Genomic DNA, 16,930 nt, shown 5'->3' on the forward strand with positions numbered 1-16,930 from the left:
AATTTATACCGTTGTTTTTTAATTGTTAAATATGCGTGTTTATCCGATTTTTTGCCGGTGCGGCGGGCTCCATTTCAAAAATCTCCTATTTTTCTCCCAAAAATATTTTTTCTAGATTCTTTGTGATATTCTAAATAAAATAAGTTTCTTGCTTTTTTTCAAAAGTTAATAGTTTTTAAGTTATAAGCGATTTAAAATCCGAAAAATGACAAAAAACGCATTTTTGGATTTTAAATCACTTATAACTTTAAAACTATTAACTTTTTAGAAAAATTTAAAGAAACTTATTTTATTTAGAATATCCAAGAGAATCCAAAAAAAATATTTTTCGGAGGAAAATAGGAGATTTTTTAAACAGAGCGCGCCGCACCTGCAAAAAAATCGGATAAACACGCATATTTAATAATTAAAAAACAACGGTATAAATTAAAGTTAGATGCGATCCCTTTCTAGAATCCTGGAGCTGAATATTTAGTCTTCAAGTTAAGTATCTGGCAACCTAAAAAATACTAATTTGAATATGAGGTTTTAACTCGAAAATGCGTATTTTCGCATTTTTCAGATTTTAAATCGCTTATAACTCGAAAACTATCAATTTCTGAGAAAATTTACAAGATACCTTTCTGGTTCAGAATGACCCATAAAATTCAAAAATATATGTTCCAGAGCAAAAAAACGTGACCTTTTGTATTTGTTTCAAAAAATTGTTTAAACAATTTCTGCCCAAAAATTCCGCCCGGCACCGTTCAGATTTGTTTAAAGGGGACATTTTTGAATAGGAATCCACAAAGAAACCGAATCAGATATTTTTCCAGACGGGAGCGGTCTCACCACATGGACTATATGGATATTTTCTTAAATGTGACAGTTGTCAAAACTAGGAAACTGGTTGCCATTAAACAGAAACAATCTATTAAAAAAATTCTATCGGTAATTTTCTACAGTAGATAATTCTCAGTATAATTTTAATCTGATTGGACAGAATTAAACACGTGATCAAATATCTTACTATACGATTGGAAGTTAAAATCATCAAAAAATAATCGGGTATAATATCACAAGAGAGTGAGAATGAATTGAAAATAATGCGACAGTTTTTCGAAAATTTGTTGTCTGGCAATAGACACGAGAGCCCGCAGGGCTCGAGTGGCTATTGCCCAATGACAACAAATTTGAGTAAAAATGAAGCATTATTTTCTTATTTATTCTTACTGTCGTGTGATATTCGTAAGATTATTTTTTTAATACGTATATTATGGATATTTTCTTAAATGTGACAGTTGTCAAAACTAGGAAACTGGTTGCCATTAAACAGAAACAATCTACTTAAAAAAATTCTATCGGTAATTTTCTACAGTAGATAATTCTCAGTATAACTTTAATCTGATTGGACAGAATTAAACACGTGATCAAATATCTTACTATACGATTGGAAGTTAAAATCATTAAAAAATAATCAGTTTAATTTTTATTTCTCTAGCTTTCTATTGGTCAGAATCTCCTATGAATGAAATAATCGCGCTAATATCATTAAAACATGAACACAATAAGATAAATTTTGAAATAAATTTGTAAATAATATCTAAATATTAGTTTATTGCATGTATTATAATATATTATAATGCCATATTACAAGGTATTTTACTTTCCCGCACGGCGTGCGGGAAAATGTCTTTCACGCACGTCGTGCCGGAAAGTGCAACTTTCGGAAACGAAATGCGTGCGTGAAAGTGGCTCTTTTAGCACGGCCGTAGAAAAATATTTATTTGTGTGAGTTACGACGTCATAAATTGTAGAATAAATTATTTACATCGAAACAAGCAGAGTAACGAACACTGAGTTTTGTGAAAAACTTCATCAATAGTTAACAAAGAATCGAGAAGTAAAACGAGGTTTATTAATGGATCTCCATATTTTATCAGTCGAAACAATGTAGTGTTGTTGCGGAATGTGGTAAAATTGTTACAATTGCAGAAACAAACATATTGGGAATACATTATTTATACAATAACATTAAAATACGCCACCGTGATGGAGAATACAAGTTGTAATATAAAAAGTTGTACAGTAGGCAGTAGTAGTGGCGGCTCGTGATTTTTACCATAGGGGAGGCTATACCTAACTGTTAAATATCTAGACAAATTTGCACTAGCAAAAAAAATCCGTCAAAAAAATCTAATTTATGGCCCTATTTTTTTGACCATTTTTTATTTACATTTTATAATATCATCATAATTCATAATTTCATAATATCATATCATTTTAAAAATAGTTAGTCAAATTGTAAAAGTGTATTATTACCAAAGTTTGTGTCGTTTATTTTTGTTAACAATTCTATCTCTATAAGTAGATATGCATATCAAAATAAATACAGATTTGAACTTTTGCAGTCCATAAAGGTTGAGGGTTCACATTTTTTAAGATACTCAACTGATTTTTTTTTAATTCTAAAAGCGGCCTACCGCGAATCCAAAAACACGGTAAATTACCGATATCTAACCCCACATACCGAATTTCATCACAAAATTCGCACTTTTAGTTTTTTCATTATTTGTATTCAGGATCCTAAAATCGCAGAGGAGGCTGCTGACCGATCAGCCGCCCTTGCCCAATCTCCGGGCAGCGTGTGCGTTAAACTATAATGCAGCTGTAAGAAGACCGGGTCTCCGTAAACGCTGCTGGACTGCGCGGAGCATTAGCAAGTGAGATTTTCCGGCCAGCAGCCTCCTCTCCAGTTTTAGGATCCTGACTACAAATAATGAAAAAACTAAAAGTGCGAATTTTGTGATGAAATTTGGTATGTGGGGTTAGAACAATATTTGGAACAACTTGTTCAAATAACTTTTTCCGATTCTCTAACGGGAAGCAAAATAGCAAAGTAAACAAAACAGTGTAGCATGTCCAGCATATGTAAAAAGTTTATGGGGAGGCTAAGCCTCCCTTGCCTCTTCTGACCAGCCGCCACTGCAGTAGTCTATAAATTTTTTACTAATAATCAAAAAAAGTAGCTTTTGCTAAATAAATATTTATTTTTAATTTTTTAAACACTTTAGTAGGTTAAAGAAACAATTCATAGCTTAACTAAATGCACTTTTATAATGTATGCAACGAGGTATCCCAATATCTTTAAAGTTGTAGTTCCTTTCTAAAGCACATAATCAATAGACATCATGAATATTTCTCTAGATCTCCATATATGAATATATTCAATTCTTTTGTGGATAAGATATATAACTATACGATTTCACTTTTGACTTCATCGAACTAAGAAATCATTTTTAATTAATTTCTCTTTCATTGGTAGGCTCTGCATTCCGTTCAAGTACAGAGTTTAAAAATATGACCTTAATTACAAATTATTCATACATATTTTTACATTTACCCCCCAACTCATTGTTCAACAATTTGCATAACCGCTTAGTTTCATTGTTCATCTTCACATTTACTCTCTTAAATAAAATAAATCAGTACTTATAGGTCATTTGGTGAAATTATTATTGTAGTAGACCAGGGCGCATCTGTAAAAATATTAGTACATTTGGATGTTGAGAGGTGACTCATATTTTTTTGCAGAAATTGCTTGAAAATAACTTATATAATAATATTTGAGTTATCCTCCCACTTAAAAAGGTCCGGAACATTCTTTAAATAATCAAAATGTCAAAAAATGAAGGAAAAATTCGATCTTTTTCTTGGTTTTTGATTATATCTTTAAATGTATTCATGTCCGAGAAAAGTTGCAATGACATAAAAGTTTTGTAATTAAATTTCCCACAATATAGGATTAGTTAAGGATTTTAAAAAGTGTCACCCTTGTTGCAAAATAGCAATAATGGCAAAAAAAACCATAGAAAAACAAGTATTCGCATTTTAGGTTTTTCAACCATTTATGCTAAAGTTAGGACCTTAATATTTCACCCAGAAAAATTTTATGAAACAATTAAACAATACTGTAAGTTTTATTAAGATCGGTTTAATAGATTTTGCAAAATAAATTTTGCAATCCAGCTTTCGCAAAAAAAATTCATTTTTTCAAAATGTTGCAGGACTGAAAATAAAGCAGACAGCAAGTTGAATTTTATTTTGTATATATAAAAATACTGTACCATTCATTTTTCAATTTGCAAAATTAAAATCGTTTGACTACCACGACGCCAGGAATTTTTTTCAAAAAACATTAATTTTTGATGCTACGCGGAGGACAGAGGATACGTTTGCTCTGATTGGGCATTTCAATGATCTTTGATAATGATTGATAAATTTTAATTTTTAGTACATTTCGATATAAATAAATAAATGTGTTTATTGCAAAATAAAAACACATACTATGTCCTTTGAAATAACAGCAAAAACTTTCTTTGTTCATATATTTTAACTTAGAGAATGAAAGTTTATTATTTTTAAACTAATGCAATTGTTTAAACAATATTTCACAAACAATAATCAAATTAGTTTGATATTTGTGGAATTAAAATATTAGAAGACAACAAAATATAGAGTAAGAGAATAATATATTAAATAAAGATTGGAAGAAATTTTAATTAATGTTTATTTAAAACAAATTTCTGGCGCCGTGGTAGTTAACCGATTTTAATTTTGCAAATTGCAAATGAAAGGTACGGTATTCTTCAATATGTAAAAAAAAATTCAACTTGCTATCTGCTTTATTTTCAGTCCTGCAACATTTTGAAAATAGCTCAAATATATTGCTTGACAATAAAGGAAATATTATAATGGAGACAGAACGAAAACTATGACGATGGAAAGAGTACATCGAGGAACTATTCCATGACCAGAGAGAAGCTAGTGCATCCGTAGATAGCCAAACCGGAGATGTGGGCCCAGAGATAACCAAATCAGAGGTTAGTCAGGCAATAGACTCTATGAAAACCAATAAATCTGCTGGTCCAGATGAATTACCTAGCAAGCTGATAAAGTTGGCCAACGATAAAAACCAGGACATAATAGTAGAACTGTTCAACGCTATCTATACTACGGGAATCATCCCTGGAGAAATGTTGACATCAGCATTTTTGTGTTTGCCAAAGAAATGAATGCCAAAGAATGCAGTGACTACCGACCATAAGTTTAATGTCACATACCTTGAAAATTCTGCTGAAAATGATCCACGCCAGAATACACTCTAAACTGGAGCTGGATATTAGTGACACTCAATATGGGTTCCGCAATGGTATGGGTACCAGAGAGGCATTATTCTCCTTCAACGTGCTGACACAGAGATGATCAGAGATATTAACCGTCCTCTTTACGTCTGTTTTATAGACTACAATACTACAATAAAGCGTTTGATAAAGTAAAACATGATCGACTCATGGAAATTCTGAAAACTAAAAACGTAGATGAAAGAGATTTAAGACCTCTTAAGACCTTTAAGACTTAAAAGTTAATAACATACCTCTATTACAATCAGCAAGCAATAGTAAGAATTGAAAAAGAAATATCTGAAGAAATGGAAATAAAGAAAGGAGACAGGCAAGGCTGCATACTATCAACTCTATTATTTAACGCTTATTCTGAAGAGGTAATGCGAGAAACTCTGGAAGATGAAACAGTCGGCATAAGAGTAAATGGAGTCTTAGTTAACAACATCAGATATGCAGATGATACAGTAATAATAGCCAATAGTTTACAAGACTTGCAAAGACTCATGAGTAAAATAGTAAGGTGTAGTAGGGAATACGGACTCCCTCTCAATATCAAAAAGACGAAGTTTATGAAAATAAGTAAAAACAACCATAATAATAACGAAATCTTGATAGTAGAGGACCAGCAGGTCGAAAGAGGAAAAAAGTAAACTTACCTAATAACACTTACATCAGAAAATAATGACTACACTGTAGAAATCAAAGTCAGAATCGAAAAAGCACGTTCTAATTTTATGAAACTGAAAAAAGTCCTATGTAGCAAAGATCCATTAGCTCTTAAAGTACTCACAACAAAATGTTACGTATACAGTTTACTCTACTATGGAGTAGAATCATGGAACTTAAATGTAGAGAAAATGAGACGACTTTACGCTTTTGAAATGTGGACCTATAGAAGAATTATGAGGATTTCCTGCGTAGATAGAGTTACGAACAACGAAGTACTGAGAAGAATAGGTAAAGAGAAGGAAGTTGAACTTACAATTAAAGAAAGAAAGCTAAGGTATATCGGACATGTAATGCAGGGCTAGAAGTATGGCACCTGCGACTTATAATGCAAGGAAAGACAGATGGCAGAAGAAGCATCGGAAGAAGATGAATTTCATATCTGAAGAACTTGAGAGAATGGTTTGGATGCAGCTCGAAACAACTATTTAGAGCTACTGCCTCAAAAATTAAAATAGCTATGATGATTACCAACCTCCGTAGCGGAGATGGCACCTGAAGAAGAAGAAGTTAGAAAACCAACTGTCAAGCATAGATTTTCCTGGTCATTTCCAAGTACTTCTTTGTTGATGACTTTTAAAGGTTCCTTAGTGTTATCTTGGCAAGTCATTCCTTCTCTCTATCTTTTCACGGTTTGCGTGTGAGAGTGATATTTGGCAATCTCCACGATTGTTGTAGTTGGTCAGCCGTAAATCTCCAGGTCCTACGAGTCTTAGTCCTGCCGCCTTCCTATCTAGTTCGTCAGCAATGCAGTTGCCTTTATTTCCATTGTGTCTTTTAGTCCACCTCAGGGTGATGTTATTACCATCTAAAGCTTGAGATAGTGAGTCATAACACTCCATTGCTAATACCGATGTGAGACGTAGTAGCGCTTGTCTGCTGTCCGTGCAGATTATTATGGTTTTACCAACTATACCTTTTTGGGTTATCCTGTTTGTGGTTATCGAGATGCCAGTGAGCTTAGTCTGAAGTATGCTGGTATTTTTTCTCATACCCCACATTACTCTTAGTAATATGGAGTACCTACATATCCCGCATCTTCAAGCTTCTTCAGTTTCGAACCATCGGTGTACAGGGTGTTTGGTAAAGAATGGGCCATGGCTTAACCGCAGATTCCTGCGCTTAAAATAGGTCGATTTAAGCTAACTTCCTTTAGTACGAAATACAGGGTGTCAAAGTCAAACTTTTATTTAATTTATTCTTGAATATTTCCTGACAGGCATGGGATAACAACACGAAATTTGGTAAGCGCGAGTTTTTTGGGATGTAAAATCTAAATTCGCCACCAAAAATAATGTTTTACCCAGAGGGCGCCACATACGCCTTTCAGCGCTCATTTAATACGTTCAATTTTTTTTATCCCCCACCCTACATAATTTTTGAATACACATTTTTATCTCTTAATCTTTTTCTTTAAAAAGAATACTACATTCATCTCGCCAAACTCAACTGTTTTCGAGATAACCGCATTTTAATTCTGCGATACAACATAAGTTTTTGCATAATATCTTTGATATCATTGTAGTTAGACCCGTAAAATAAACTTGAAACCATAATACTAATGGTAGGGGAGCAAAGTATGCTAAATGTGCAGTCACTCGAGCGCTTTGGGGACCTATTGGGTTGTGAAGAGTAGGTTCTAAACCTAAAAAAAGTTAAGTAAAGTTTTCCAGTTTAGTGGGCGCTTGCCATTTTTTAATTTAATTTTCCATTTCCAACAATCGTTTTTCCGATTATAACGCCATCTATCCATAATTCGAAAAAATGTTTCGAATAAAAGTTACTTATTTTTATGTAAGGAATCCAAATCTGCAATAAAAAATGAGGGCTCCCATTTAAGATTTTAAAGTAACCCCCCACCCCACATCCATGGGGGTCGTGTTTGGTACCATTCGATAGATTTTTAAAAAATACTGAATAAGTGTATTTTACAGTTTTTCGATCTGATGTTCATTTCGCGAAATATCGCGGGATTCGTATTTAAAATATTAAATTTACCCCCCACCCCTCTCCGTGGGAAGTCGTGTTTGGTATTATTCGATAGATTTTTAAAAAATATTGGGCACATATTTTTTAGTTTTTCGATCTGTCATTCATTTCGCGAAATATTCGCTTTTTTCTTGTGAAACTTTGGGACTCACCCATTTCCTTACGCCCGGCTCAAATCGTCAGATTTTTGAAATATACACTCTTTTGCATGTACTTAACTTACCTTATCTTAATCTGACAATTTCGAGTTTTTTAAGGATAGATTTTTTTTTTCGGGCCCCCCTTAACGAACTCCCCTGTGTTAAGAGCCAATATATGGTAGAGGTACATCTGCAGGGTACCAGGTTTCTCGCATATGCTAATCTGACGCGCTCGAGTAACTGCAAAAATCCCCGCTTGGGCTCCCCTACCATAATTGCGCCAGTTCTCATATTTATATCATTGCATCGCAAATTCTATTAATTTGAAGAAATTTGCGATAGATTTTTGTAAATTTTTATGATTTTAATATATTTTTCGGGTGTAACTACAATGACATTAAGCAAAAAATTATGTTGCCTCGCAGATTTAAAATGCGTTTTTCTCAAAAACTGTTGAGTTTAGCAAAATAAACATAGTATACTTTTTTTAAGTAAAAATATTGGGAAAATAAAAAATTTTGTCAAAAATTATGTAGAGTGGGAGATAAAAATAATTAAACGTATTAAATGAGCGCTGTAAGGCGTATGTGGCGCCCTCTAAGTAATACATTATTTTTAGTGACGAATTTAAATTTTTCGTCCCAAAAAACCCTCGCTTACCAAATTTTGTGTTATTATCCCATGCCTATTAGGAAATATTCAAGAATAAATAAAATAAAAGTTTAACTTTGACACCCTGTATTTCGGTTATTATCAACTTTTGTATTAACCCTAGAAAGACCAAGGAGGGTTAAAAATTGTCCACAACATTGCATTACATCCAGTTTTCTAAATATCTTTGTTCCTAAAAATCTCAAATAATTAGTATTTTTAGGCGTACTTACTGCCCTATTAGGTGGCATAATTAGCATTTATATAATTTAATTCATTTCCTCATACTTTTATAAAAACTTGACAGTGGACTATAAAATAATCCCCTTAAGTACCTTCAACACCATCCCAAAATGGAAAGGGCCGATATCATTCATGTGTCAAATTAGCAAAATCTAAAAGAAAAAAGGCCAATAAGTAGGCAAAAACAACCATAGTTTGTTCAAAATTCAAGTATGTATGCGGTAAGCACAGCAAGAAGTCAAAAATGTTTCTGTATCCTACGATGATGCCAATTCCACTGAAACCGAAGACTCCGGGTAAATTATAAATTCGTATCTTTTAATAATTCCATTCACGTCTAGGAATAATATAAAAGTGTTATTTTTAAATTAGTTTAACCTTTAACTACCCGCGCATCAAGTTATAACATAACTACACGCGTGGCGTACTTTATACGCCACAAGAAAATACACTTAAAAACAGCGGATTTGTTTATTTCTTTTTTGAAAAATACACTTAGTTGTTTGTTATAAACCTTATTCGGCATCAGTGAATACTTGAAGTTCCTTCTCAGTAAGCCAATTTGAATTTATAACTGGAATCATGGAATAACTGGATTCCATGATAAATAAAAGTATTAATAAATTTTTTTTAAATGTGATTTTTTACAGGAGTAAAAGTATGGTTTACAAAGAAAAATATATTTTATGCCATAATGACTAAAAAACAATTGAAATATGTACTTATATTACTACTTATATCAATATAATCGTGGCGTATATTGTCCACCACCGGAAACAACAAATAATAAACTGTAAATTACGATGTCCCAGAACGCCGATTATAACGCAACTAAAACCAAATTGTAAAGCACATTCCAGTGATAGGTTAGAGAGATAAACAAGGTCAAAAATTAAATTTTTAAATATATTTGCAGTAGAATTCTTATATCTGGCGTACAAAATACGCCAGCGCGTGTAGTTAAAGGTTAAATAAAGAAGTACGTTTTTGGTTAATTTATGTGTGAACATTTATTGACCCTCCTTGGTCCTCGCTGTTTCTACTAAAAGGTTGGTCCTGCGAGGGTTAAGGCCAGTTAGCTTAAATCGACCTATTGTAACCTCAGGAATTTAAGGTTAAGCTATGGCCGTTTCTTTATCAAACACCCTGTATATACAATACGCATTTGCTACGTTTGACTCCTTATGTTTTCTTGTTTCGATCTAGTAGAATGTGTTGAAGAAAAAGTTAGGTTTAATTGCGTCACAGTCTACCTGAAGCAGGGGTCGTGCATCCAGCTCTAACCGCCAGGAGTGACACCTGAATTGTCCCATTTCTACATCAACGTTTGTACCCGCTGAGCGCAATCGTACCATTGTCACCAGTTCTTCTATAGAGGTGATGCCAGTGAGCAACTGAATTGCAGAAGTTTGTGTTTTTTTATGGCTCCTGTTGTACTTAGGCAAGCCAACCGCTGAATATGGTTTAGTTTGTTGACCGCTATTACTTGGTGCACAAGCAATAGCTTCGTAAGTTAGCATTGGCCTAATAGGTCTGGATCCCGCGTATGAAAAAAAGTTGATTACTAGCAAGCTGAAAATTTGTTAATAGCTTAAGGGTGTCTAGTCGGATAAACTTTGATATATGGGAACACTGGAACAGGGGCAGTTTTAATTGTGGAACAAGTTAAAAATTTGGAACGGTCAGACCACGAAAACGGCACATGTATTTTGTCCGACAGAACAGACTTAAACTCTCCGAACAGAGATTAAACTCTCATGCAAAAGTCAGACTGCTATTTATCACCAAATGGGCGTTTTAATGAGTGGAACATGTAGAATATGTCAAATGACAGGAATTATGACAGGTGATAAATAGCAGTCTGATTTTTGCATGAGAGTTTAATCTCTGTTCGGAGAGTTTAAGTCTATTCTGTCGGACAAAATAAATGTGCCGTTTTCGTGGTCTGACCGTTCCAAATTTTTAACCTGTTCCACAATTAAAACTGCCTCTATTCCAGTGTTCCCATATATCAAAGTTTATCCGACTAGACACCCTTAAGCTATTAACAAATTTTCAGCTTGCTATTAATATTTTTTTTTCATACGCGGGATCCAGACCTATAAGGATAGTAGTATAGATACAGGCGATCGCCCTGGGAGAAACCAAGGTGCGTCTAACCCTGTATCGACATTGCTTATAGACAATATATTCTCTTTTAGCTCTACTATTTAAGTGGAAGTTTCATGGTAACTTCCTGTCAGAGGTAATACCAAGGTAGTTTACCTCTTCAGTAAAGTTTAGACTACAGGATCTCTGTATTCATAGGAATTCTAGATAGTGAGTGAGAAATACCATGCTTCTATTAGTCTGTGATCTGAGAGCAACTTGTAAACTTTACATAGCGTCTTCTCAAAATTACCGTTTTGCAAGTCAGATATGTCGTCTGCATAGACTATTGTGTAGAACCCGTTGCTGCTGAGTTGGTCAGAATCAGAGTGTCTAAAGCTATGTTCCAGTTGGGTGGTGATAGCACCTCCCTCCCCCTGTCGACAACCACTCGCAACCTTCATGCTAACCGAAACGTCTTTTGCATTTATGCTTATTGCTCTATTGGAGAGCAAACTGAATATCCATTCGCTCACGGCTAGGGAGACATTCCTGACATTGAGCTATTGGGTGATGGTTAGGAATTAGTGCAGTCACTGGAGGTGGATATAAGCTATTACCTCCGATTTCGCTGAACCTCCATCGATTTGCATGAAAATTGGTGAGTGGTTAGAGAATATCTCAAGGAACAAAGGTGGCATGGTGCCAACTTGCGCTTTTACCCTAGGGGTAGATGCCACCCCTTCTCGGTGGTGAAAATTATTTTATTGAAAATAACCCCATAATTCCATAGAGGGACCAATTCTAAGCAAAATTTATTAAATAAATTTATTAAATTAAATGAAATCTTTTTGAGTTATTGAAGATTAAAAATTTTAATTTTCCTTGAGAAAAATGCATATTTTTAAACGATTTTTCATCAATAATTCAAAAACTATGACTTTTTACAAAAAAAGTTATTATCACCAAAATTGAAGCTAATAAAAAATGAAATAAACCGTTTTCTAGAAAAACCTTTTAATGTTAACTTAAAGTGGGTTATAGGTAGGTAATTGAATATATATTTTTTTCGACGAGTAAAAATATCTAAGTATTCAAGTCGAAATAACGGGAAAATGATGCATTTTATAACATAAGCTTATTAAACATTTGTCAAAGAACTTAAAATATCTATCAAATGAGCCCCCGAACATGTTGATAGCATTAAAATTTATGCATCAAAATGTTTTCAAAATTTATCTTTTAAAAATTTTTCCAAAAAATGTTATTGTTTTTTTTTTTTTATAAACTCCATTTATTTTTACGATATCCGGTTTATCTAAAAAATGTTTGAAAGATAATTCCAAGGGCTATTTAACCACGTTGAATTTAATCTTTTAGACAACTTATTTTTTTAAAAATAAAAGGTTAAATAATTTTGGCCCCAGTTGCATGGTTTTCACAGCAAAATTTAAGATTTTGCACCCCCGAGAAGGGGTGGCATCCACCCCTAGGGTAAAAGCGCAAGTTGGTATCATATCACCTTTGTTCCTTGAGGTATCCTCTAATTACTCACCAATTTTTATGAAAATCGATGGAGGTTCAACAAAATCGGAGGTGAAAACCTTCAGTGACTCCACTAAATGTGGTTTTATCAAACGTTCCCTAAATGTCTATGAACTTTCAGTTCTTCCCTATACTTAACGCAGTGCAGAAGCGGTCCCGAAGTATATGCATGTTGATTTGGGTGAAGTGGGTTAAGAATCAGAACTTCATCCCTTATATATCTCTCTCATAGCTTTTTCATCGTTTTCAATAGAAACCATGATACGGTAGTTGCTCGGAAAGCCTTTGATAGGGTGTAGTCCATCCTACCTGGTTTTGGTATGAAGACCACACGTACCTCTCTTCAATTCGTATGAAATATCTCAGAGCCAAGGAGGCTCTGAACATTTCCACAAGGTTCAGCAGAAGGATATCCAGTCCTCGACGTAGTAGGGCTAGATATATGCCGGGGGCCCCTGCTGACATGAACAATAAAACCCCTTTAACGTTGTAAGTTGTAATTCCTTTCTAAAGTACATAATCAATAATCTATATCAATCTACATATTATGAAAGTATTCAATTCTTTGGAGTATAAGAATATAATGGTACGATTTCACTTTTTACTTCATCGAACTAAGAAATATTTTTTAATTAATTTCCCTTTCAGTAAACTCTTCATTCATCTAGTATACAATTTACATTCCGTTCAAGTACAGAGTTTAAAAATATGACCTTAATTACAAATTAATCATACACATCTTCAGATTTGCCCCCCAAATCATTATTCAGCAATTTGCATAACCGCTTAGTTTCATTGTTCGTCTTCGCATTTATTCTCCTAAACAAAACAAATCAGTATTTATAGGTCATTTGGTGAAATTATTCTAGTAGAGAGTGGGCACGTGCGTAACAATCCTGGTGGAAAGAATTCTCGACATTAACGTGTATGGATAAGTGTATATTCTTAACGACGACGCGTTACGCTCCGTGTGGCATACCTCAAGAGTCATTTGTCACGCTACTTCCTCAAAGTCAAGACAATTTAGTTGTGTCTTATTTTTGCTAGGCCGTAATTTTGCTGGTATCGCTATGTGATCATAATAATACATTTTAATAACGACAGTATTTGTTGTATGTTGTGTTAGATATGAGGCTGCAACAATGAATGGTGCATTGAAGGTGGCAATTTTAGTGGTCGGTTATGGGATATTTTATAGTTACAGTGAAGATGTGCCCTTTCTTTTGGTAAGATATCCTTATTGAAATTCAACGGATTTATTGTATGCTCCAATTATTTTAAATACTTGTGTTTTGTTCGGTTTTCTTTTTTTACATAAATAAGAGACTGAAACTATTCATTTTTATGATCAGAATAATTAATCAAAACACACTATGTGTATAATTAGTCATAAAATTCTCCTTTTTCCGTTCTAAGAAAGTGGGAACTTTTGGTCCCAATAGTAGTTTTGATTGGGATTTTATGATCCCATCAGTAATAAAAAGAGCACTTAGAATACCAATGTTTATTAAATATTAAGGTATAAGTGCAATTTAATTATGAGTGGAATGTTAAAAAACACTTTTTGCATAAAGGTACATTTCATCCAATAGGTATATAAAGTTTTTGTACGGTTTTCCTTCTTCTTATGGGACTAACACAAACTCATTTTAGTATTAGTTTATTCTAAAAGGTGATCCCCAATATGTGTCATTATTTTTTGAATTTTTGTGTGTCTACCTGGACTACCAGTGACTCTTCTTTTAATTTTAGTTTTGGATCTCCCCAAACTCAGCAACTGCTCATCTATAGGTACTAAATAGTTAAGAAAAGGAATTTTCTTTCTTTCCCTTTAGTAGATCCCCTTAAATTTAAGCCGCCATTTGGTAGATCCCTCCCAGATCAACTCCTCCCATACGTTTATTGTGAAAATAGCTTCATGGCAATTCAAGTACATTTTTCAACTGTTTTTTTTTCAATCTGAGACCTAGATGGTAAGTGGCAGTTTTATAAAAGTAAAACTTCTTTAGTTCCCTGCCCTCTAACTTCCATTACACCTTTATTATTTACCAATGATTCGTCAATGAAGAACTTAATAGCAAACTGGGACATCTCCAAACTGATCATCTCCTTTAATACCAGTACGTCCCTGAGAGAATACTTAAAAGCGACAACTACAAGCTATACCGGGACCGTACTGTGCTCACACATCAACCATAGTATGGTATAACTAGGTCCAAACCCAGACATCTACAGTGAAAGTTATCCTCCAACACCAAATTGTTCTATATGGTCCACATAATGTTCAGAAAAAAGTCACACCATTTTGAGCGTCGGGTTTGGGGAGAGAGGGGGAGAAATCGGTAAATTCGTAGTTTTTTAAGTTTCTCGTCAATATTTCTAAAACTATGCGGTTAAGCATGAACAACCTTCTATACAAAAATGTTATACATTAAATTTGAAACAAAAAAGGCCCTATGCATAATGCTTCTAAAATGAACGGCTCCAAAGTTACGGAGGTAGTATAGTATAATTGGTGCAAAAAAGGCCTAACCCAGACATTAAAAGTAAAAGTTTTCCTCCAACACCAAATTGTTCTATATGGTCCAGATATTGTTCAGTAAAAAGTTACACCATTTTGAGCGCCCGGTTTGGGGGGGGGGAGATGGGGGAGAAATAGGTAAATTAGTAGTTTTTTTAAGTTTTTCGTCAATATTTCTAAAAATATGCTTTAGACTAAACAATGTTCTATACAAAAATGTTCTACATCAAATTTAAAACAAAAAAGGTCCTATACATAATTGTTATAAAATCAACGATTCCAGAGTTACGGAGGGTGAAAGTGGATGTTTTCGATACTTTTTATATTTTTTTGGCAATTTATAACATTTTTACTGATTGAAAGAAATTTTCTTTAACAGGATTTGCTATTTCAGTGGCCAATGGTATGTTAGTGATAAGACCTTGAAGAAACGTCAACCTCACCACCCAAAATCATCATCAATTGCCCAAAAAATATAAAAAGTATCGAAAACCTCCACATTCCACCCTCTGTAACTCTGGAACCGTTGATTATATAACAATTATGGATAGGCCCATTTTTGTTTTAAATTTTATGTAGAACGTTTTTGTATAGAACATTGTTTACGCTTAAACATAGTTTTAGAAATATTGACGAAAAACGTAAAGAAACTACTAATTTATCGACTTCTCTAATGGAGTAACTTTTTACTGAACAATATGTGGACCATATAGAACAATTTGGTGTTGGAGGAAAACTTTTACTTTGGATGTCTGGGTTAGGCCTTTTTTTGGACCAATTATACTATACCTACTACCTCCGTAATTTTGGAACCGTTCATTTTAGAAGTATTATGTATGGGCCCTTTTTTATTTCAAATTTAATGTAGAACATTTTTGTATAGAAGTTTGTTCATGCTAAACCTCATAGTTTTAGAAATATTGACGAAAAACGTAGGAAACTACGAATTTACCGATTTCTCCCCCTCTCCTCCCCAAACCCGACGCTCAAAATGGTGTGACTTTTTTCTGAACATTATGTGGATCATATAGAACAATTTGGTGTTGGAGGATAACTTTCACTTTAGATGTCTGGGTTATGTCATTTTTTGAATCAATTCTATCATACTACCAGTGGAATATAATAGACCAGATCTCATACTAGCTAATAAATATAATAGTCAAACAACACTAATAGGTGTGGCGATGCCTAGTAATAATAATCTACTTTTAAATACAAGGAACAGATCGCCAAGTACAGAGGTCTGGAAATACAAATAAGGAGACAATGGAAAATGGAAACTACCTGTCGATATCTATCATTCTCTCTACTACTGGAGTCGTTTCGAAGAGAACAACTCTATAAGACCATGCAGTGATTCTAAGGGATACTACTCTCAACATCCAAATGAGTAAGAAAATTTTTGTAAGATACTCCGACGGGCGACGTACCAAGTCACCTAGAGCTCGACAATACGGAAAGAGTCCCACCAAAGCTCATTGCTTTTGGTACCCTTCTTCTTATTACGCCGTCTCCTTTCGAAGGTTGCCGACCCAAATGGCAATTGTAGCTGTGGAAACTGCTGCACGAAAAATTTCTGAGGATGAGCGGTCAAACCATCTTCTCAGGTCTTTCAACTAGTTCTGGCATCTTCCTACTGATCTTTTGCCCTCTATTTTGCCTTCAAATATGATTTAAAGTTAATATATTTCCCCTCTCAACCATTTGCTCAAGTATTGTATTTTTCTTTCTTTGATTATTCTTAGTAATTATGTTGTCTGCTCATGCGCCAAACTACCTCACTGATAGAAGCTTTTTGTACCCATGGAATTCTCAGCACACGTCTGTATATACAGGGTGAGCCACGCTCAACGGGACGGAGC

The 16,930-nt window shown here is 34.0% G+C and overlaps 1 protein-coding gene across 1 annotated transcript in view; it reads left to right on the forward strand.

Annotated features, from left to right (window-relative positions):
* The first annotated feature begins 13,448 nt into the window (after positions 1–13,448).
* The window catches only part of LOC126880469 (angiotensin-converting enzyme-like), an 89,331-nt gene continuing 85,849 nt past the window's right edge, over positions 13,449–16,930 (forward strand). The window contains exon 1 of the mRNA XM_050644328.1: positions 13,449–13,773. Within this exon, the coding sequence (XP_050500285.1) occupies positions 13,690–13,773 (84 nt within the window). The 5' untranslated portion in view covers positions 13,449–13,689. The remainder of the gene's footprint in view (positions 13,774–16,930) is intronic.

Source organism: Diabrotica virgifera, chromosome 2 (genome assembly GCF_917563875.1).
Source record: "Diabrotica virgifera virgifera chromosome 2, PGI_DIABVI_V3a".
In the NCBI taxonomy this organism is placed as follows: domain Eukaryota; kingdom Metazoa; phylum Arthropoda; class Insecta; order Coleoptera; family Chrysomelidae; genus Diabrotica; species Diabrotica virgifera.